Genomic DNA, 22,154 nt, shown 5'->3' with positions numbered 1-22,154 from the left:
TTTCTAAACTCAGCCCTATTTCATTTGCTTTTAAAAACAGCACTTCACAATACTTTTATGGTATAATTTTAAGAATGATGTTTTGGTGTAAAGTAGTAAGCTATTAAGATCAGTTACTACATGCTGTGGTTAGTTCTACTGTGTACCTAAAACTCACTAGTAGTTTTACAATTAGATTTTTCTTTTTAAAATACTTCATAAAAAAAATACTTTTTTTATAACTACATCAAAATATACACTATACTGTAGTCTCTATATTACCTCATCTGAAATATTGGCTGAGTGCTCAAATTTTTAATTTGTAACTTACTAGAAATAGATCTAATTAACATTCTACTTTCAGAAAACACTACATACAGTAAGTCGAAAATTTTCTAGACACACTGTTTTACTGTGATTTCAGGGAAATGAAATTAGCTTTTTTTGTGATCTTTTTGCAGCTCATGGCAGATAATGGCAAATAATTTTGAAGGAAATACATCTAAACATTAAAATAAATAACAGTATATACTATCTTATGATTACAGTAATTTTTGTGTCTTTGATTTGTCCTTCAACAGCTTTTATGTTCAGCCTAAATTTACAGCCTCTCTTACATTTTTGTTGCACTAACTTTGTGGGCAGCATCTTTTGACTGTGGGGATGGGGAAAGGAGAATAGCAGGAGGAAGTTGATTGAGTAGATAAAGATGGGAGACAGACTTACCTCTCTTCTTGGTTTTGATGTTAACACGCTCTGGAGTTGCTACTAACAATATATTCCATGTGTCCATCTGGTCTTTAAAAAGGAAAAATCAACCCCCAGCCTCTCTTACATCATGTTCATGTACTTTTCTAAGTATATAATTCAATTTGATTGCTAAATAGTATTTATCTGTTTCACCATAAAGTATCAAGGCTGAGTGACTGTGTGAAACATTTCAGGACAGGCACTGCATTATAGAAAGTATCATTATATTCATCATACTCATAGTCGAGGTCCTTTTTGCCAAGGAATAAACACATTGGAAAGTTGTTATAACTTGGCCTTTCTTCTTTTTATACCACTGTCATATTTTAGGTATTTCCCCTTCAAAACCATCCTAGATAGTACTAATCATCTTTGTCCATGGTTCAGGTGCAAAAAGCTAAAGAATGGAGGAAAAAAGAGTTAAGGCAGCCTTGTTGAATTCCCACAACAATATATGTGCACAAGAACGGGGACTCAAGCTCTGAAATTCCTTAAACTCCTGTGACGTGGAAGGCTTAAATGCTGTTATTAAGGAGAGGATACTGGCTTTACATGAATCACCCAAAAGATCTAATATGGTTCCTTTTACTTCAATGATTGATAATAATGAAATAACTATGAACTAGAAATAACTAACAAAATGCATGTCTTAAAGGATAGGGGTTGGTTTGTTTTATTTTATTATTTAAGTAGTGATATTTTCATTTCTCTTATATAATGTTTTCAGGGATGGGTAGGTGGCTTTTTTGTTTTGGTGGGTTTTGCTTTGGTTTGGTTTTTTTTTTTTTAAGGAGGTTCATACAGGAGTGTGGAATTTGTATCTGGATGAACATTCTCAGTGTCTCCTTGAAGGGATTAAAAGAAAATAAGATACTACTATGAAACACTTACTACATAGACATAATACACTGTGAGAGCAGTACTCTCACTGAGAAGCTTTATCTTTCATAGCCTTTTAGCCCACCATTCCCTTGCTTATGGCTGACTTTTGTTTTGATCAGATATCACTAATGCCCTTTCGCTGTCATTTTACAAAGGGGTTTTACAAAAGGGGCTATTTTGAGCAGATATTCCCATTTGTGTAATCACCATCTCTCTATGGACATTTAGGCTCTCTAGCAGTTACTTTTAATACTGAGTGTGAGGAGCAGTGAAGCATGGGTTACTTGGCAAAGCCACAAGGGCACATCAATGAGCCCAGGGTGAGAATTTTCAGAACATAAATTTGGGATATGGTTCCTTGAATTAAATGCTCTGCATTGAACCAAATAAACAAGGCAGCAGCTGTGGAGTGGCTCCATCACCCTAGGAATGTACAGAAACTAAAATATTTTGCTAAGGAAGAAATGTCAGTTCTGCTACAGTTCAAACTCTCCCTACTTCAGGCTCCAGATCACAGAGAGGTTTCCCTGTTTACTTCTTGTAATCTTTATCCTCCAGATGGGTATCAGAGAGTGCTTTGCCTCTTTTCTCTAACTTTGTTGAGAATTGGGTGGGGGTTTTTTTGTTTGGTGGTGATTTTTTTTGTTTGCTGTTTTTTTCTTTTTTCCTCTTCTCCTAGTCCTTTAATCAGGATTTTGAAGTGGGGACAAGTAGTATTCATTAGCTTCATCCTTGCTTCTTTAAAATGCTTGAACTTAGGCCAGGTGACTGCCTTAAAAATGAGCACTTCATTGCAGCTGTTTCTGCTTCAGGGGGGCAGAGTCAGGAGGGGAGAAGGAAAATGGCATTAAAAAGAGGTCCTAGATAGAAGAAGCAAAAGTGTGTCTTCGGTAAGTTAAAAGCTAGAACTAAAAGCTATGGTATGAAGAGGTATGGAAATACTTTTATTGTAACAAGTCACTAGGTTATATGCTAGTTAACGGCTCCTGGTTTGTTTTAATTGTGGAAGTACTGAAGACATATACAAGATTTCCTTGTATAAGTAAAACTAGAACAACAGGTTATAACCTTAGCTAGGTGTTAATGCAGCCTAAGAAAGCGACCTATAAAACACACATGGTGTTTCTTTGTGATGTTCATAACTACCTCTGTGTAATTTTTTTTTTTACCAAAAGTTATGTAAGTTATAAAGGTTGCTCTTTTAATGGCTCATGATACTTTAGAAATGAGGCGCTTCAGAACTTCTGAAGAAATTAAAACACTACATCCTGTGATATTAAAGTAGCTTCAAAATGTTTCACTTCTTTCCTTTAGAATTCTCCCTCTGGAGTGTCTGCTTTGATCTCTTACTTTTCTGGAATCTATACCTTTGTAGAATTCATTACTTTTTCAGGTTTCACTGCTGTATGCATCTTAGATGAATTAACTTCAGATTGATATGGAAAAACTTATTTGAATGAATAAACATGTTATTTAGTAAGTAAAGAAACCAAACCCCAAAAACTCTGTTGATTTTTTTCTTCCCTGTTTATAAACTCTTGTGGGGGTTATTTGGTCATAATATCTATATCTGCACTCATGAAAATTAGCTTTCCATTTTTGACAAAGATTTAACAGGTGGTCTCTGAGGAAAAATCACAGAATAGTAGGGGTTGGAAGGGACCTCTGGAGATCATCTTGACCAATAACAGTAAATTTTAAAGATGTGGTATGAAACTGTATTGCTGATAGGGGCTGTGGCTAGGAACAGAGCACTGTGGTAGGATGAAGTTACTGGACATAGCTGTCTAACGCCTCCGAGTTTTGTTTTGTTGCTTGCTTTAAATCAGATGGTAACCTGTTGGTTTTGTAGTAACTGTGGTTTATCTTATCCATGATATGTCTGTATTTGTTTGGTTTTAGTATAGTTCAGATTAAATTTTCTTAGCATGGCTGCTCTATTTCCACCATAAATGAGATAATACATTGGGGGTGGGGGAGGGGCAGAAGTCCGTTTTATTCTTTGTGACCAGCTACTTTCCTTGCAAATATATCTGGAGAAACTTCAGGTTTGTTTTATTCCCTTTTATTTCCCCTCTTCTTCCCTCCCTGCCGTTGCCCCCCCCCCCTTTTTTTTCCCCCTCTTTGTTAGTTATAGGAAAGAACTGCAGGTACAGAAATTACCTTATGTTCAATATAAATGTTCATTTTACAGTACACTTCTCCATTTGAAGCCTTTAATCCTTTAAGTTTGGCTTACCATGATCTTGTCAATGTAATAAAAAATCAGTGCTGACTTAGCTGATCAGTGAGTGGCTAGATGGAATTTAACACATTCTAGCTAATTCTAGATTCTTTGAACGTGCTTATGCTTGTATGTGCTCAGGGAGAGTAGTGAAGACTGCTGGTTATTTCTTCTTGGCTTTACTCCCTGTCAGACATGAACCAAGCTGCAGATGAGAGAACAAATTTCTTCTCCCATTGTATAATTTGAACAATACAGAGAGAGGAAAAAAGTGGACAGTCAGTATTCTGTTTGTTCTCTTCTCTGCTGTTTCGTACCTTTTCATCCCTGGATTTATAACTCCTTGGAAAGCTAATAATAGTTGCTATTTGAAATTCTGTTTGTGGTGTTTCAGGGATTTTTAAAAGCTATTTGCCATATACTACAGTTCTTAATCTTCTAGGCTGTAATAACTCCTGCAATCATACTTGTCAGCATTGCTGTGTAAATATACTCAGTGAAATATCTAGTCACGTCACACTGAGAAGCTGATGCTTCAAGCTGACATTGTGAAATTCTTATTTTAGTGATGGTGCTACTGAAAAGTATATATGCAAGTATTCTTTCAACAAAGGGAAAATCTGGAAATTTAAATGGCTGTTGGAATAGGGAGAGCTTTTTGAATTTTTTTTTTTTTAATTAAGTTGATGTTTGTCAGAGCTGAGTTGCAGTAGATGGCTATACACACTTAAGTTGGCTTGGAATTTGTGCTGTCTTCTTTATATACAGTACTAAGAAAATTCATAAGAAACCTGTCAGTGACTTACTGGAGCTTAGTACTTTTACAGCTGTGACTCAGAGGGTTCAAATTTTTGCTGTCTGTAGTAAGTGTAAAAAGGGAGATGTTGTGTATGCTCTACACAAGCACAGACATGCACAGTTGAGCTAGTAAGCACGCAAATTCAACCAAAGTGTTCTACAACATGATGATAGCTGAAACTCTGTTATTGAAACTTTAGTGTTAGAATGCTTGAGTGTTTAAAATCAAACAAACAGAAAATCATTCTCTGTGTCTTATATCAAGAATCTTACTCCTACAGAAGATGTGATAATAGTCTTGGCCTATCTGGACACATTAACTAGAAAATATCCTCCTGGATTATGCAATTCAGAAGTTGGATGAAACTGAATGTCTAAGATACTATTAATGATGACAGAGGTTTTTCAAGAGGAATAAGACGGTATTGTGTCATTCCCCAATGAATAATTCTAAACTTTATTGTTGTTGCCCAGTGGAGTCCTGACTGGTTAGAAGACAGAATGTTCTTGTATATAAAATCTTATATCACCAAACGAGTCATGTTTGTGTGAAGATAATATGTTGCTCTGAGCAGCACAAGGGTGATTAGAACTTCAGACCAAATACCTGCAAAAACTTTTGTGGGGGGAGGTAGTCCCTTGGATATCATACCTTTCTTTTCTTCTCCTGAATTTTTTTGTCACTGAATAATCTTTTTACACCCTAGTCTGTCTACTATTTCTGCAACGCATCCTTGCAGAATTTGTAAAGAAGTCATAACAGATAGCTTTGTGGTTACTAGTGTTCTTTTTGCTAAATTTGATGTATGAGCTTATTCATCCTATGCCATATGCCAGCCAAAACATGTTAAATTTGGAGAGAATGAAGAATTGAAGAATATCCATATGCCTGTAGAGTAAGGTGAAGGAGTGTGGTGGGTTGACCCCAGTCATCAGCTGAGAACCTGCACAGCTGCTTGCTTGCTTCTCCCCTTGCTCCCACAGGACAGAGAAGTGCACAGGAAGAGCAAAAGCAAGAAAACCCATTAGTCAAAGAGTTTAATAAATGAAGGAAAAAAAAAAAAGACTAGAAAAACGAGCAATGCAAAAGGCAGTAACTCAGCATCTCTCACAAGCAGACTGATGCCCAGCATTCTCCAAGTAGCAGCCACCTTGGAAGACAACCCCCTCCACTCCCCTCTTCCATTAGCCCAGTATTTATTGCTGAGCAAGCTATATAGTATGGACTATCCCTGTGGACAGTTTGGGTCACTTGACCTGGCTGTGTCCGCTTCCAGCTTCTTGCCCACCCCCAGCCTACTCACTTGGGGAGGCTGCAGGGAGGTTAAAAAGATAACTTCTTGGTCCTGTGTAAGCAAGGTTCAGCAACATCGAAACGATTGGTTTATTAACACTGTTTTAACCACAAATCCAAAACACATGGACTGCTATGAAGAATGTCTGCTCCATCTCAGTCACACTCAGTACAAGGGTGCAAAAAATTGAACAGAAATAATCTGTATTTTGACTGTGTTTCAGAAAACAGACCAGTCTGAGATCACGGAATTTAATGCATCCATGACTAGAAAGAGAGATTATAATCTACATTTCCTCTCCCTCTCTATTCTACCTCCAGCCAAATTTGATATTTTGAAGTTATAAGCATGGAATCATTTAGGTTGGAAAAGATCTTTAAGATTATCAAGTCCAACCGTTAGCCTAATACTGCGAAGTCTACCACTAAACCATGTCCATAAGCACCACATCTACATGTATTTCAAATACCTCCAGGGTGGTGACTCAATCATTTCCCTGGGTAGCCTGTTCCAATGCTTGACAACCTTTTGATAAAGAAATTTTTCCTCACATCCAATCTAAACCTCCCCTCATGCAACCTGAGGTCATGTCCTTTTGTCCTATCACTATTTACTTGGGAGAAGAGACCAACACTCATCTTCCTACAACCTCCTTTCAGGTGGTTGTAGAGAGCAATAAGGTCTCCCCTCAGCCTCCTTTTTTCCAGACTAAATAACCCCAGTTTCCCTCAGCTGCTCCTCATAAGACTTGTTCTCTAGACCCTTCAGCAGGTTTATTGCCCTTCTCTGGACATGCTTCAGCACCTCAGTGTCCCTCTTCTAGTGAGGGGCCCAAACCTGCACACAGTACTTGAGGTGCGGCCTCACCAGTGCCGAGTACAGGGGCATGATCACTTCCCTGCTCCTGCTGGCCGCACTATTCCTGAGACAAGCCAGGATGCTGTTGGCCTTCTTGGCCACCTGGGCACGCTGCTGGCTCATGTTCAGCCAGCTGTCAACCAACACGCCCAGGTCCTTTTCCTCCAGGCAGCTCTCCAGCCATTCCTCCCCAAGCCTTGTAGAGTGCATGGTGGTGTTGTGACCCAAGTGCAGGGCTCAGCACTTGGCCTTGTTGAACCTTAAAAAGTTGGCCTTGGCCCATTGATCCAGCCTGTGCAGACCTCTCCTTACTGCCTTTCTACCCTCGAGCAGATTGAGACTCCTGCCCAATGTGGTGTCATCTGCAAACTTACTGAGGGTGCGTTTGATCCCCTCATCCAGATCATTAATAAAGATATTAATCAAAACTGGCCCCAGTGCTGGGCCCTGGGGAACACCATTTTTGACTGGCTACCAACTGGATATAACTCCACTCTCCACAACTCTTTGGACTCAGCCATCCAGCCAATTTTTTACCCAGCAAAGCATATACCCATCCAAGCCATAAGCAGCTAGTTTTTCCAGGAGAATGCTGTGGGAAATGGTGTCAAAGGCTTTAGTAAAGTCTAGAACAGGTTAGTCAAGCAGGACCTGCCTTCCCTAAACCCATGCTGACTGGGCCTGATCGCCTGGTTGTCCTGGACATGGTGCATGATAGCACTCAAGATGATCTGCTCTATAATATTCCATGGCACTGAGGTCAGACTGGCAGGCCTGTAGCTCCCTGGATCATCCTTTCAGCCATTCTTGTAGATAGGTGTCACATTTATTAACTTCCAGCCAACTGGGACCTCTCTGGTTAGCCAGGACTGCTCATAAATGATTGGAAGTGTCTTTCGTGAGCACTTCCGCCAGCTCCCTCAGTACCCTTGGGTGGATCCCATCCAGCCCATGGACTTGTGTGTGTCTAGGTGGTGTAGCAGGTCACTAACCATTTCCCCTTGGGTTATGGGGGCTCCATAGTGCTCCCCATCTTCCAGCTCAGGGGGCTGGTTACCCAGAGAAAAACTCATCTTACTGAATGAAGCAAAGAAGGCATCAAGTACCTCAGCCTTTTCCTCATCCTTTGTCACTATGTTTCACCCCACTTTCAATAAAGGAAGGGATTCTCCTTAGCCCTCCTTTTGTTGCTATTTATAGAAATATTTTTAATTGTCTTTTACATCAGTAACTAGATTAAGTTCTGGTTGGGCTTTGGCCCTTCTAATTTTCCCCCTGCATAACCTCACAACATGCTGCTGCATGGATCTCTATCCCCTACCTCCACTGAGAAGGACCTCACTAGCACGCCATCCTTCAAACATTGGCACGCCGCCCCCAGGCTTATCCTCTAGAGAGCCTGGTTTTATCTCTTTGTCCCTTCAGATCTAGTTTAAAGCTCTTTGAATGAGCCTTGCTACATCCTGTGCAAAGGTCCTTTTCTCCCTTTGAGACAGGTGTACCCTGTCTGTTTCCAGCAGGCCTGGTATTGTGTAAACCGACCCATGATCAAGACCCCCAAAATTCTGCTGGTGACACCAGGTTCAGAGCCAGGTGTTGATCTGCTGGCTCTTCCTGTTTCTTCCCTCATAATTCCCTGCAACTGGAAGGATAGAGGAGAATATTACTTGTGCTCCTCATCCCTTAACCAGTTGTCCCAAGGCCCTGAAGTCTTTCTTGGTTCCCCTCAGACTTCTTGTTGCAACATCATCTCTGCCTACCTGAAAAATCAGGAGTGGATAATAATCTGAGGGCAGTACCAGGGTAGGAAGTTTCCTCTTCACATCCTTAACCCAGGCCCAAGGGAGGCAGCAGACTTCCCCAAGAAGTAGGTCTGGTCTGCATATTGGGCCTTCTCTTTCTTTCAGAAAAGAGTCTCCTATGACAATGACCTGTCTTTTTTTCTTCATGGAAGCAGTTTTGACACAGGGCGTAGGCCAACTTAAGGTCGGTGATACCTCCAAGCTAGATGAACCATCATCCTCATTTTTGTTCATTTTTGCTTGCAGAGCTTCGTACATATTATGCAAGGGTACAGAGGAGGTACACCTGTTGTACCAGTTAGAACTTGCTGCCATTGCCCCCTATCCCTTAAGTCACCATGTCCAGCCAGGCGGAGAGAGGATAGGGAATCCTCTGTACCATGTGTCCTGTCTGCCTGTTGCACCTGTCCCAGGGAAGGTATGGTGCAATTCCAGTAGCATCTCTCTCTCACTCTCTTTGATACTCCTCAGCCTATTTACCTCACCTGGAACTCTGTCACTAAGCGGAGGAGTTCCCCTACCTGGGTGCACCTCACACAGGTGTGCACACTGCTGCTGTCCCGTACTGGTGTAAGAGCAGGGCACACACACTGCAGCCGCACACCTGGGTGGCAGTGTGTTCCCGCTGGAGCTCTGTCTGGGAAGCTGCATCCGTCATGGTGAGTGCAGAGCTTAGAGAGGCTGTGGCTTTCTGCCAGGTGGATACCATTGCTCCCTGGTCAAGCTGGCAGAGCTTCAGCCCCCTTCTGTGCAAACTGTTGTGCCACACCCTGGTCACTAGTGCTCCCTAAGGGCTTCTTTTATACCTGTGGGGGTTTGGCTTCCTTTGCTTCTGGCCAGGTCTCATCAGCCACTGTCGCATGATCTGCAGGCTCCTGGTAGCTCTTTTGGCTTCCCCTGAGGTTCCTCCAGTTTGGGAAACCCCACTGTGCCCCAAACTAAAGTGCTCCACTGCTAGTTGTGTCAGCAGCAGAGCTACTCGCCTCAGTGAGTTGTTCTGCATATGGGAAGGAGAAACCTCTATTTTTAATTAATGTTTAAGAACCGCTGCATAGAGAAGCAAAGTACTTCAGAATAACTTAATTATTACTATGTAAATCACTCCCCTCTCAGAAAAAAATTGGACAGCAAAGGTGCATAACCAGGAAATTACTACACCATAAACGGCATTTTTCCTTTGCTCTCTTGACATTATTACAGTATGATGTAGTGAATACTTTTGCCATCTATTATAACTATGGGAGACTGTTTAAAATGAACTTTTAAAATTAATAAAAATGTAAATAAATCAGTCATAACTAATTGCAATATTTTAATTTGTGTAAATAACATACTTGGTTTATCTGTAGGTAAAATTATTTGTTTAAATGTTTTCTGATTTAGAACTCACTATCAGTTACAAATAGTGTAGTTGTTTTTCTTCCTATTATATGCACATTAATTACGGAATACTTGATTAAACTTTTTTTCCAGAGTGCCTGATAACAAATTCTGATCTCCTAATGGATATCTCTCAGATGAAATGCCAAAGATCACAGTGTATCAACATTATTTATATTGCAAGTAGTGCAACCGATAATACAAGGGCTTAGATGGTGTGTCTGAGCTATAATTCAGTTTTGGTCAACTGTCTTTTCCTGCAAGAACATTTAAATTGTGCTTTTGCTCTTATCAGGTAAAACCTATGATTGGACTATGGTTTTATAGTCATCTGAAAAGTGTGTATTTTTCTAAAGGTTTTGGTAAGAAAAGTGGCATGTACAGCTATGCTGTGTACATTCCCAGGTCATGAAATTTTGAATCTGTTGACCGATTTCAATTGGATATAACCGTGAGCTGGTAATCTCAGAAGCAATTACATTCTTAGAAATAGTAAGTGAAGTGGAGTGAAAAACTGGTGGCTGGAGGGAGAAGGAAGGCTGCAGAACTACCTCAGCAGTTATCTGTCCTGCTTGGCCTGCCACAAGCCTGTCCCAGTGTGCATGGCCACAGCACATGATCCTTATCACCCAGGCACTCTTCGGGACTGGAAGAGGGCAGCAAGCCCGATGCAGGCGTTTTGGGCAGTGACAGGAGTAGAGTGCTATGGGTGAAAACAGGTGACTTTAGGGAGTGAGGTTATAGGCTGTTGAGACTTAGTGGAGAATACGTAATGTGGTTAATGTGATGATGAACATTGGATGAGTACAGGACGCAAACCCATTAGAAACGAAGCTTCATTAGTTCCAGCGCTGATTGAACAAGCTCTTCCATTAAGAAAATAAAAAAGTAGTAGCTGATGCTGATGGATAACCATAGAAATATGTAATTAAATCTAATGCTAAAGAAGACGACACTTACTGTTTCTCTTATTTTTGCTTTAGACCAGACCTATTTGATTGGAACACTGTTGCTTCTCAGCAGTCACCTGTACAACGATTAGACCATGCATTCAACATAGCCAGGCAACACCTGGGCATTGAGAAACTCCTTGATCCTGAGGGTAAGTAGAAATTATGTTCTTTTCTGTAATTGGAAAATCAATTGTTCCATGCATTCGACTGTAAATTAATTTGACTTTTTTGACAAGAATTTAACATTTTGCAAAATAAGTCATACATTGAAGCAAAATCCTTTGTTTGTTTATGTTTTAATGTTACCTTTGTGCTCTATTGAAATAGCATAAGAGCTGCCTGTATGTACGTGCTCTAAAGCAATTTTTTTTCCAGCTTTGGGGACAGAGTTTTAATGTGCATGCACTGAAGTAAAAGTATCTCAATAAGTAGCCCCATTTCCAGATTTAGAGCATCTGGAGCTTTCATATCTTCTGACAAGATCATGAGTTCAAATTACCTTTTCATATATATCCAAAATGTGTATTCAAACTCTAGATACTCATATCTTTAAAATATGACTTATACATCTTCTGTATATTGAAATTTTATGAGGGTGACATGACTGATATTACTGTCGTTTAGTCTTATATGTAGTAGACTTGCCTATTTTACCTTAACTCTTATCTTTTGCACCTTATTCAATCATGTTTGAAAGGTTCCTTGTTTTTCACATGGTCTTTCTAATTTTGTCCATTTCTGTATATTCTCTGCCCTACTTCCTGCATTGCAGAGAACATTTCTGAAACATTCTTTACTAGAAGGCAATGCTGAACAGCTGTTGCATTTCCTTTTTATGTATGCCTTTGTATAGATATAAGCTGTCTTTTTCCACACTGTGATCCACATGCTATATTTTAATGCAATTTGCTACAATTTGCCTGCTAAACCACTAATAAATTCAGATTCCTATATGTTTGTGCTGTTCTCAGTGGCTCGCCTCATGGTGAGTTTCTGGTGGGAAGAACCAGTGTTTAACAAGATGTAAAAATTAGTCTAGTACTTAGCATCGGGTCTCTTAATGTTTAAATATAGTAGGGCGAGCCTCAAGATTGAACTAATAACCTTGTATCCTTTATATTCACCTAGGAGAAATATATGAAAAAAATGTGTGCTTATGCTGTAGTTGAACATTATAAAGCTCTCTGCTCTGTAACCTTACTGCTTTGTAGAGTAACAAACTGTTAGAGGAGATGGTTTAATTCAAGATGGTGATATTTTGCCCTGTGTAGAATTTAAAGAGGAGCATCTCAAGCAATGCTAATAATTGGATCAGCAAATAAGTTCTGAGAGTCAAAGATGACAGGGACTGGTTACCTCATAGCTGAAAGCTTCATGAGTGCCTCCTAGGTGTCCATCTAGTGTGCAGTCAAATAGTTCCCCTTGTACCAGCAACACATGGGGTGTCTGTTCTGGAACTTGTGGAAGAAATAGACAGTAAACCCGGTACAGCATTGCTTGCTAGTACGCTATCTTTCATCTCTAGAACTGAATTTGTGTGAATCACTGGAGGGGAACAGGCTTGCTCTGTGCTAAAGCACAAGATGCAGCTTGTAACCTCTGAATGAGATTGAAATTGAAAACTGGGTTGCACAGCTGAATAGATATAGTTGCAGTGCAGTCTTTTCTATGACTGGTTGAACTTTATTCTTAAAATAGATTAGAGAATAAGTTATTTTCTGTATGCAAAATTCACTTTTGATTAGACACTTTTTTCTGCTTTTGGCAAAGATACTTGCAGTTGTTTAGCCAACAACTGAAAAACTCTCAAACATTGGTGGTTTTCCAAATGTCTGGTGTAATTATTTGCAATTCAGTGTTGTAAGTCATGGTGCTTGCCACCTATTTTTTTCCCTCTACAAATAAAAACCTGCAAACTTTTCCAAAGGAAAAGTAAATTCTGTACCTATTTAAAAACATATGGATTTGTGAAACTATAACAATTAGGTTCACAACGGTAAATTTGTTCCTAGACTGAAAAGTAGAATTACTGGTATGTAAGTGAGGAATCTTGTTTGAAGGTTCCAGCATACCACTAATTTTACTTGTATATTTATCACCTCTCCTAATTAGATACTCATGTAATATCACTTTGTTCTCTGGCTGTTAATTTAACAAAAAGTGCAAAGTGCTTCTATATTAGAACAAAAAGGGAGTATGCATTCAGTGATGAAAAGTTTCACTGTACAATAAAGCCCTACTCTTCTGTAACCATATATGGCAGTAAAAAAAAGAAAGGCTTTGGGTTTTTCTGCTTGTGTTCTGAAGTTACTGATGATCTTGTAACAGATGACTTAGGTAGTCCATCTTAGTAATTATGTCTTGAAAAGTAGATATTTTTATTCAGCCAAACATTGGTTTTCTAGGTTATATATGAAGTAAGTTTGTTTCTGAGGTTGCTGATATTTCAAGCCTGTCCCATGAGAAGTAGTCAGTTTGTTTCTGAAGTTGTTGATATTTTAAGTCTGTCCCATGACTAGGTTTTAAAACAGTGTTTCAGAACTTGATCTCTATTTCAGTCACCCAAGTGGTTAAGATATAGATCACGTTTAACTATTTCCTGTAAAAGCCAATTTGTGTAAGTTAAAGCTCTTGTATTTTGATTCATGCAGAGATGATGGTTCTTGCTGTTTCCCTCTCTTATATTGACTAGTAGGAATGCTTTTTTAAATCAGCAGTGCATCCTAAAGCAGGCACTTTGCTTAGTTTTTAAGCAAGTGAACTTTATAAAACCTTTCCTAGCCAATTGTATTTATACTGATAATGCATGCTTCTTAAAGTATAGATGAAAACACTAGGCATTTCCTGTAAAATTCTTTTTTTGTGCCATTTCATTATCTTAAGAAATTCCTATTTTATACACAAGTCCTAAAGTAGTTTTGCAAAATTTTCTTGTTCCTGTTTTGATACACTGACTTTGTATCTTGTATATGAAGTTTGGTAATGTCTTCACAGAGTATGTAACCTTATTAACTTCCTCTTAAAAATAGCAAGCTGTGTGTCTTTCTGCTTATAGCTTTCCTCTAAACAAAATTAGCTAAGGAAAGATTGTGATTAATCAGGTGTTATCTGAAGATACTGTGTTTTGATATAAATTCCCAAAATAGGCTACTTATGCAGCATAGAATAAATTCTGCAGAGCTATTCTGCAATTAGAATGTTCATAATATTGGGGGGGGAATACTAAACAAACTTGTCTTCAAGAATAAGATATGTGGTAGGACCTTTATTCCAGCCTTTTCCCTTTCCTGTTCAGACAGAAGAGGTGAGAAAGCTGCCCCCAATCCACAGCAAAAAATTTAAATCTATATTAGCTGTTGGTTCTCTGTTTTGTTGTTGTGTGACGTTTTCCCCTGATGTTGAAAAAGTGCGTAGGAAAACATAAGGGACAGGTTTCCTTCCTCTCTTCTGTCATGAAAGAGCAGTGGAAGATTCAGCTCTTTCTGTATTCTGGATGCTGGAGTTAAATGTACATTAAGCAAGTTTGCCGATGATACTAAACTAGGAGAAGCTGTGGACTCCCTCAGGGGAAGAGAGGCCTTACAGATAGATCTGGATAGACTAGAAAGCTGAGCAATCACCAACCGTATGAAAATTAGCAAATGCAAGTGCCTGATTCTGCAGCTGGGACAGGGTAATCCTGGTTATACATACAAATTGGGGGATGAGAGGCTGGGGAGCAGCCCCACAGGGAGATCTGGGGGTTTGGGTTGATGGCAAGTTGAACATGAGTCAACAGTGTGCCCTAGCAACCAAAAGGGCCAACCATGTCCTGGGGTGCATCAAGCACAGCATAGCCAGCTGGTCGGAGGAGGTGATTGTCCCACTCTACACTGCACTGGTGCGGCCCCACCTTGAGCACTGCGTGCAGTTTTGAGCACCTCAGTATAAGGACATAAAACTATCAGAGTGTGTCCAGAGGAGGGCGACCAAGGTGGTGAAAGGCCTGGAGGGCAAGACTTAGGATGAGCATCTGGGGTCACTTGGTGTGTTCAGCTTGGAGAAGAGAAGGCTGACGGGTGACCTCAACTCAGTCTACAACTTCCTCAAAGACAGCAACAGAGGGTGAGGTGCTGATCTCCTCTCTCTGGTGACCAACGATTGGACATGGGGAAATGGATTGAAGCTGCGTGAGGGGAAGGTCAGACTGGACATTAGGAAAAGGTTCTTCACTGAGAGGGTGGTCAGTCACTGGAACAGGCTCCCCAGGGAACTGGTCACGGCACCAAGCCTGCCAGAGTTCAAGGAGCATCTGGATGATGCTGTTAGTCATATGGTTTAGTTTTAGGTAGTCCTGTGAGGAGCAGGGAGTTGGACGCGATGATCCTTATGGGTCCCTTCCAACTTGAGATATTGTATGATCTTTTTGATTGAATCTTGCCAGTGAGTGAAACGTAAGCAGGCTCATATGTCTACCTGGTGTTCGCTACTGTAGTGTTTGAAAGATAACAAGGGAAAAAATAAGAAGGTGTGGGGGAAATTGATGGGTGGTAGAAAGTGTTATTTAGAAGAAAGTTATTAAAGACCTAGAGATTATTGGGCAAGAATCAGAATGAAAATGTGTTTGCAAATAGAATTTTTTAGGCCAAAGTATGCCTATATAACTCACAGTGACCTTTTGTTGTGAGACATTTATTATTGTGCAGCTAAGATGTTTTAAATCTTGATAATGTTCTCTGTGACCCTTTCAAAGAAAAACATAGTTATTTTCCTTTGGTTGTTCAAAATTAATATTTGTGAGCTTCCTTCCAGTCATGTCTCATTCAACCTAAAATACCCTGCAATGAACATTGCCAAACCCAGGTCATTTTAATAGTTTTTTGTTCAGATTTGAATGGCAAAACTAGCAAGTGGAAAATTTCTACTACAGTAATGCCTATTTTTTAAATGTTATCTTCTTTTCTTTTTTTCCTCTTGGTATAACTAAGGAAAATATTCCACTGTTTTTTCACACCTTTGTGATGACTGTTGTGGTATTCTGAATATAAATTTGAGTTACTGACTTTTGAAAATATTTTGCTTGGTTGTTTTCAATGTAAATAACTCAGGTTGTTAATCTCTGACTGCTCTTTTGAATTTAGAGTATTGTAGACGTAAGTAATATAATCCTCTGAACATTTTTATTTTAAAAATTATAAACTTAGTCTTCAGCTCCCTACATTACTCACACATTATTCTAAGATATTTTTATGTATGGGGAATGAGTAGTGATGGAGATACTTGCTGTCTTTGTTAGTATGGGTTCACTTTGGCTAACTTCAGCAAACAAAACATCTTAAGTGAACCAAGCAAATTACGATGACATTAGTAATTATAACTTGTATAAATGAAAGTCTGAACAATGATGGAGGTGTTAAGGTTAGTCTGTATCTTTTAATAACATCTAATTACCCGTACCTGCTGTTACATCTTCTGGTAGTTAACTGATTCTTCATGATCATTTTAGCTGTGTTGCAGTTGTGGAGGAACATGATTCCAGTCTTCACATACAAACATCAGAAAATGTACTAAAGGCTACCTGTTCCATGTTGTATGTCCACTTTTTCATGAGCAGCTTTTTAAATATCCCCAAGCAAAGAATATGACAAACAAATAGCAACAAATGTGTTATGGTCAGCAACACACAGTGGTTACATGTTATTGGCTGTATACTGTGAGTTTTACTTTTCACTTTGGGATAAAACGCACATGCCATATAGGAGCAGAAGGATCTTCTGAGGAACAGTAGGAAATGCTCTCTCAGAAACTGAATCTGGGAATACGTCTGAGCTGTGTCCTCTTTCCCCTTAACAACAACTGAGTGCGAGTGTGGTGGCAGCAGCAGCAGCAGGAGATGAAGTGTCTGTGTGCTCCCTTCTAGCAATAAACAACTGATTCTTGGTTTAATGAACTTGTTCCTGCTGTCATTTTTCTGGGTCTTGTGCTTGTTTGTGCTAGCCCGATAATAAATAGACTGTGAAGTTATATAATGGCATTTCTGCTGTCCTTTTTAGGTGAAGCAATTATCTAGTTTCTTATACTTTAGTGTGTAGCCTGATAAAAACCTTGTTTCATCCATCCCAGTCACATTTTCCATATTTTTCCTTAATTTGCACTGATGACATGAGTTTTTGGCACCATTATTAAGTGATAATGAGACTCAGACAGTTTTCCATTTGATAACTTCTTTGTTTGATCCTGACTTTGCATACTTCTGTATCTCAACAGTAATGGGTTCTACCATACCTGTAGCACAGAGAAGAGGGGAAAAAAACTGTCAGCATTGTATTCACGAAGCTGTTAACCCAGTCTGTACCAAACAGCTGCATACAGTGGCAATACTTTTTTTCAATACATTTTATTGCCCTTGCTGATACAGCTTATATCAAGGGAGTATGGGAAGATATTTGCTTTCACTTGTGCCCTAAAGTTCAGAAATGTTTTGCCTAGTACAGTGTCAGTGTGTGGGTTTTGGGTTTTTTTCTTTTTTTTTTAAAGGCAGGGGGAGACAAATCACAAGAACTATGTTTGATATCATACTGCTGAGAATAGTCAAGCAAAATGCTGGACCAAACTTAGAAATCATTATTTCAGTTGCACAAAAACCTTATGACAGTTAGAAAATTTAAAAAAAGATTGTTTTTTCAGGCTCCTTTTTGTTCTCAAATCCTGGAATACTTTTGGTTAAATAAGAGGAAAGTCTACAGGATTCACAATGATAAAGAAGTTAATTGTTACAGGATGGTATTACTGGACTTTATCGATAAAGTTTTGGGCAGTTTTAGGTTTGGAGCTGCCTTTTAAACTACTTCTACTGGCTTGGTACCATCAGTAAATTTTCAGATGGTAAAGTGTCATAGTGTCTGCTGTCTGTTACATGGCTATTTAGGAAAACAAATGCAGATCTGCAAGGGTCTTCAGTCCTAATGCCAATTTAATGCTTTATCAAGTTGCAAGATTGCTGGATATGTTATTTATTTTAGCCATACCTTTAGTGACAACAGAACATTTTGTTTGAGAACTGTCTTTATGTATATTCTGGTCTGAATATTCAATATTCTGTCAGTATTTGAACCTGATATATACCTGTGTATATGAGCTAGGTAATGCAAAACAAAAATTCCTTTTCTGAAGGTCAGAAAATTTTACATTAATAATAAGTCATCAGTTACATATTATTTTAATATCTAAATTCTGGATTGCTTTTGTTTCTATTTCAAAAGTAACATTATAAAATACAGTGTAAATATATACTCACATAAACTATCAAGGTCATTGTATCTAGTTTGTGTTTTCTGAGCACTATCACCTGCTCTGTTGAGGTATTCTGCAGCTGTGCATTTTGAGTGTTTCTGTGGAACATATGATTGGTGGAAGGTGTTGGTTCAGACACTGTATTCTAAAATTATGTCCTGTATCAAGCTAGTCAGTGAGCAGCTGTTAGCTCTTAGCAGTACTGTTCAAAACAATAAAAAGACAAATCCCTTAAAAGGAATTAAGAATTCCTAATCATGTCCCCTCTCCCTGCTGTTTTTTATTTGATTCTTAAAATTATCTTTAAAAAAAAATACAGGAAAAATGTGTTGAATTAGTTCTTCAAGTCTTATGCATGTTCTGGCATTTGAATTTTCCTTATGTCTTAAACATTCCTTCTACTGAAACTACATATAGCAGAGGTGGACTTGCGTTAGCATTGTTGTGACATTGAAGTACGACAGTAAAAGCACACACACCTTTAACTTTTGCTTTACTGTTTGTCAGTACATAATGCTGGATATGTCATTGTGCCATATCATGTACTTCGTCTTTAGCTTGTAGCACTGAAATACAGAGCAAGGAAAGGGCTATGGAAATACTTTAAAAAATAACAGCTTCAAAAATACAATTTATTGACTATATAGCGCAATAGGTAAACTTTTCTCTAAATGAATTTGTAATAAAAGTAGGTTTTTCAAGTGGTGGCTAGTTTGATTTATATTCCTGTTGTAATCGTTTACTTTACAGTTCCTTTTGAGAAATATTTGCTCCCAAAATTAAACTGCATTTATTTTCCTACTGATAAGGTGAAAGTCCTGCTTTTTCTTTGCAGTCTCAAGCAAATAGAAATAGTCAGCAAAAGTAGTAAATTCACTAGTCTCCACTAAAACTGCTTTCTCTTCCATATTTATGGGTAGCTTTGTTACTGCCTCATTGACCTGTGAGTGATTTAATTATCAAGAGTCTGCTCAACAATCAGTAACTTTTACAGGTTTACATGGAAATAAATGACTTGAAGGGTGCTGCATTAAGACACTCAAGGACAAAACAGGCCCTTCTTCTTATCAGTGGGAAAACTTATCAAAACTGGGATTTAACTGGGAGCAGGGCACATGTTACAAAAGAAATTACAAGATTTTCTGCACAGTGGATTTGTAGATTATAGTATCATTTGAAATACTGAACTGGAATTATAAAGAGAGCTCTAGCAACTTTGCATTATAGTTAGTTCAGCAACTGTTAGACATCAGGATGAGTATATGCAAAGTCTGAAACTATTTGGAATGTAGGACAGATTGTGTGATATTTCTCAACAGCTTATTCTCGCAAAAAGAGTTTAACAGGTTTCCTCGGTGTTTAGACTGTGAATCTGGCTCTGAGTCACTCGGTCTCTTTTTGAACACATAAAAGATAAGAAACTCAGTAGCATCAGTGTAGGTAAGATGTAAAAATAAATGATTCCATGTTGTCCAAAATATTAAATATTTTCTTTTAGTAGTGATGACAATTATCTTTTGCCCCAATAGGAGAAAATATAGTATTTTATTTCCACTATGTAAGCCAGCATAGAAAACTTTTGCAGACAAAGTTGAATTCAGATATTTTCTGCTATGCTACTTGAGGAGAACTTGTATATGGTAGCTGGTGGAACCTCAACCTTCTAAAAATAATATTCACTACTTATGTTATCAAGCAATGGAGCTTTTTGAAGTCTTATATTCTGAAATATTTAAATCTGACCATCTTTTTCATTAAGAAATAAAAAATTAAGGAAAAAAAAAGAAGTGGGCAAGATTTGGAAAAAGTTATTTCCTTGTATTTTTTACAAAGATTTATTCTTAAAGACAGTGTTAGGGAGTACCAGATGATCTTAAAGCAGACGAAAGGCCTTGTAAATTAAATAAGAATTAAGACTGTAAAAGAGTACACATCTGCTTGTACCTGCTTTGACCAGGTAAGGAGCTCTGTGTATGTTCTAAAGGGCCACAAACCTCTGCTTCCTTGTCATCAGTAATGTTATCTCCCTTTTTAATGAAACCCAAAGCACAAGGTAACGGAAAATGCATTGGGGCTGACAGTACACTAATCTCGTCACTGTGAAATGTATTCAGCTGAGTGTATTTCTCAGCTGAAATGGGTCAAGGGGTCTTTAACACTGTGAATGTTTTTTCTTTATGTCCTGTTGTTGCTCTGCTTCAAGTGTGTTCTGTGAGTAAGAATATTTTATCTATGACCTCAGCATATATGTCACATAAAAGCACATATGTCATCCTTTGGTCTTCCAGTAATGCTTTTCTGTTTAAAGCAAAGAAAATAAAGACTGTTGCAAAGAGCCATGGGGTAGGAAAACATATGGAAACAAAATTTGTTAGCCAGAACTTAAAATTTTTTTCTCCTCTCCAGATATATTTTTCACATCATTGGTGATCACATAAAACAATAGTTATTACCTGGTTTGTCATGTATCAAATAGAAATGGGAAAACAGTCCTTTTCCTGAGGACCTTCTGACAAAGGAGGAGGTTTGTTTCTGTGAATATAAGTAAAAATATTTTAAAATTTAGTTGTTATTCCCTTGGTCTAATTTTTTTCTTCTCTGTTAAGACAGGAACAACCACTGATTTTTGTGATTGCTAGAAATTATGGAGAGCTAAGACTCAAAGGATACACAGGAGTTTTAGAGGTCAGGTAGATTGTATGAACAGAAGTAACAATATTAGGAGGAAGAGGACTTAACAAACCTTTCCTCTAGCGCATAATGACTTTCTATAGGATATATCATAAAATTTTGTCCACCCTTGCACATGTGTTTGATATCTATATATAAAAAATATATAGATATATAAACACTAAATGCACAATCCAACAAGAATAAAGATAAACTAAAATGCAAGCTTATGGTGTAACATGAATTTAGATGCTAAGCGCAGGTCTTATTGCCCTGTTAATAGCTGACTAAATACTCCTATAGGATCATAGTAATACAAATAATGTAAAATCTAAAAAAAAGTGTGTATCTTTTTCCACTAATGTCTTGATAAGTCTAAATGCATAATACCAAAGAAATGAGAACTGCATTAAAATACATGAAGAATCTAAACGCACTGATACCTATAAAATGTTTTCCTTTTTATAAATAGAGTTTGGGGTAGTATTAGTATAATGAACACAGAATAGATATCCTCACATTTACAGATGATCATCATATTCACCTTGAATTTTTAGTGGTGGTGAGACCGACAGGATGGTAGTTCCCTGGGTCCTCCTTTCTACCCTTCTTAAAAGTGGGTGCAACTTTTCCCTTTTTCCAGTCCCCAGGGACTTTACCCGACTGCCATAACTTTTCAAATATCATGGAGAGTGGCTTGGCAACTACATTAGCCAATTCCCTCGAGACTCTGGGATGCATAAAGGCCTATAGACTTGTGCATATCCAGGTTCCTCAGGTGGTCACTAACCTGATCTTCCCTTACAGTGGGAGGGGCTTTATCCCCCGGTCTCCATCCTGCAGTCCATCAGCTTGGGAGGGGTGAGGAGAGAGGTTACCAGTGAAGACTGAGGCAAAACTGTTGCTGAGTACCTCAGCCTTCTTCCTCGTCTGTTGATACTAGGCCACTGTTCTTGTTCATTAGCGGGGGTACACTTTCTTTAGTTTTCCTTTTCTGGTTGACATACCTGTAGGAGCCTTTCTTGTTATTCTTTGCATCCCTTGCCAAATTCAGCTCCAGCCACGCCTTGGCCCTCCTGACCCCATCCCTACACAACCAGTCAGTGTCCCTATACTCTTCCCAGGATACCTGTCCCTGCTTCCACTGCCTGTGCAGTCCCCTCTTGCTCTTTAGTATGATCAGCTTGTCTCGACTCAGCCATGCTGGTCTCTCCCCTTGCTTGCCTGAATTCTTACACCTGGGAACTGAGAGCTCTTGTGCTGTATGGAACGTGTCCTTAAAGATCTGCCA

The 22,154-nt window shown here is 38.7% G+C and overlaps 1 protein-coding gene across 11 annotated transcripts in view; it reads left to right on the top strand.

The window, feature by feature from the left end:
- DMD (dystrophin) overlaps window positions 1-22,154 on the top strand; it is a 1,138,094-nt gene that overhangs the window by 230,316 nt on the left and 885,624 nt on the right. For all 11 annotated transcript variants that reach the window (XM_075097793.1, XM_075097785.1, XM_075097765.1 and 8 more), the window contains exon 7: window positions 10,952-11,070. In XM_075097793.1, coding sequence (XP_074953894.1) covers window positions 10,952-11,070 — 119 coding nt within the window. The remainder of the gene's footprint in view (window positions 1-10,951; window positions 11,071-22,154) is intronic.

Source organism: Phalacrocorax aristotelis, chromosome 1, assembly GCF_949628215.1.
Source record: "Phalacrocorax aristotelis chromosome 1, bGulAri2.1, whole genome shotgun sequence".
Lineage (NCBI taxonomy): Eukaryota > Metazoa > Chordata > Aves > Suliformes > Phalacrocoracidae > Phalacrocorax > Phalacrocorax aristotelis.
The sequence above is the reverse complement of the archived record's forward strand: the minus strand, read 5'-3'. Positions and strand labels throughout refer to the sequence as shown.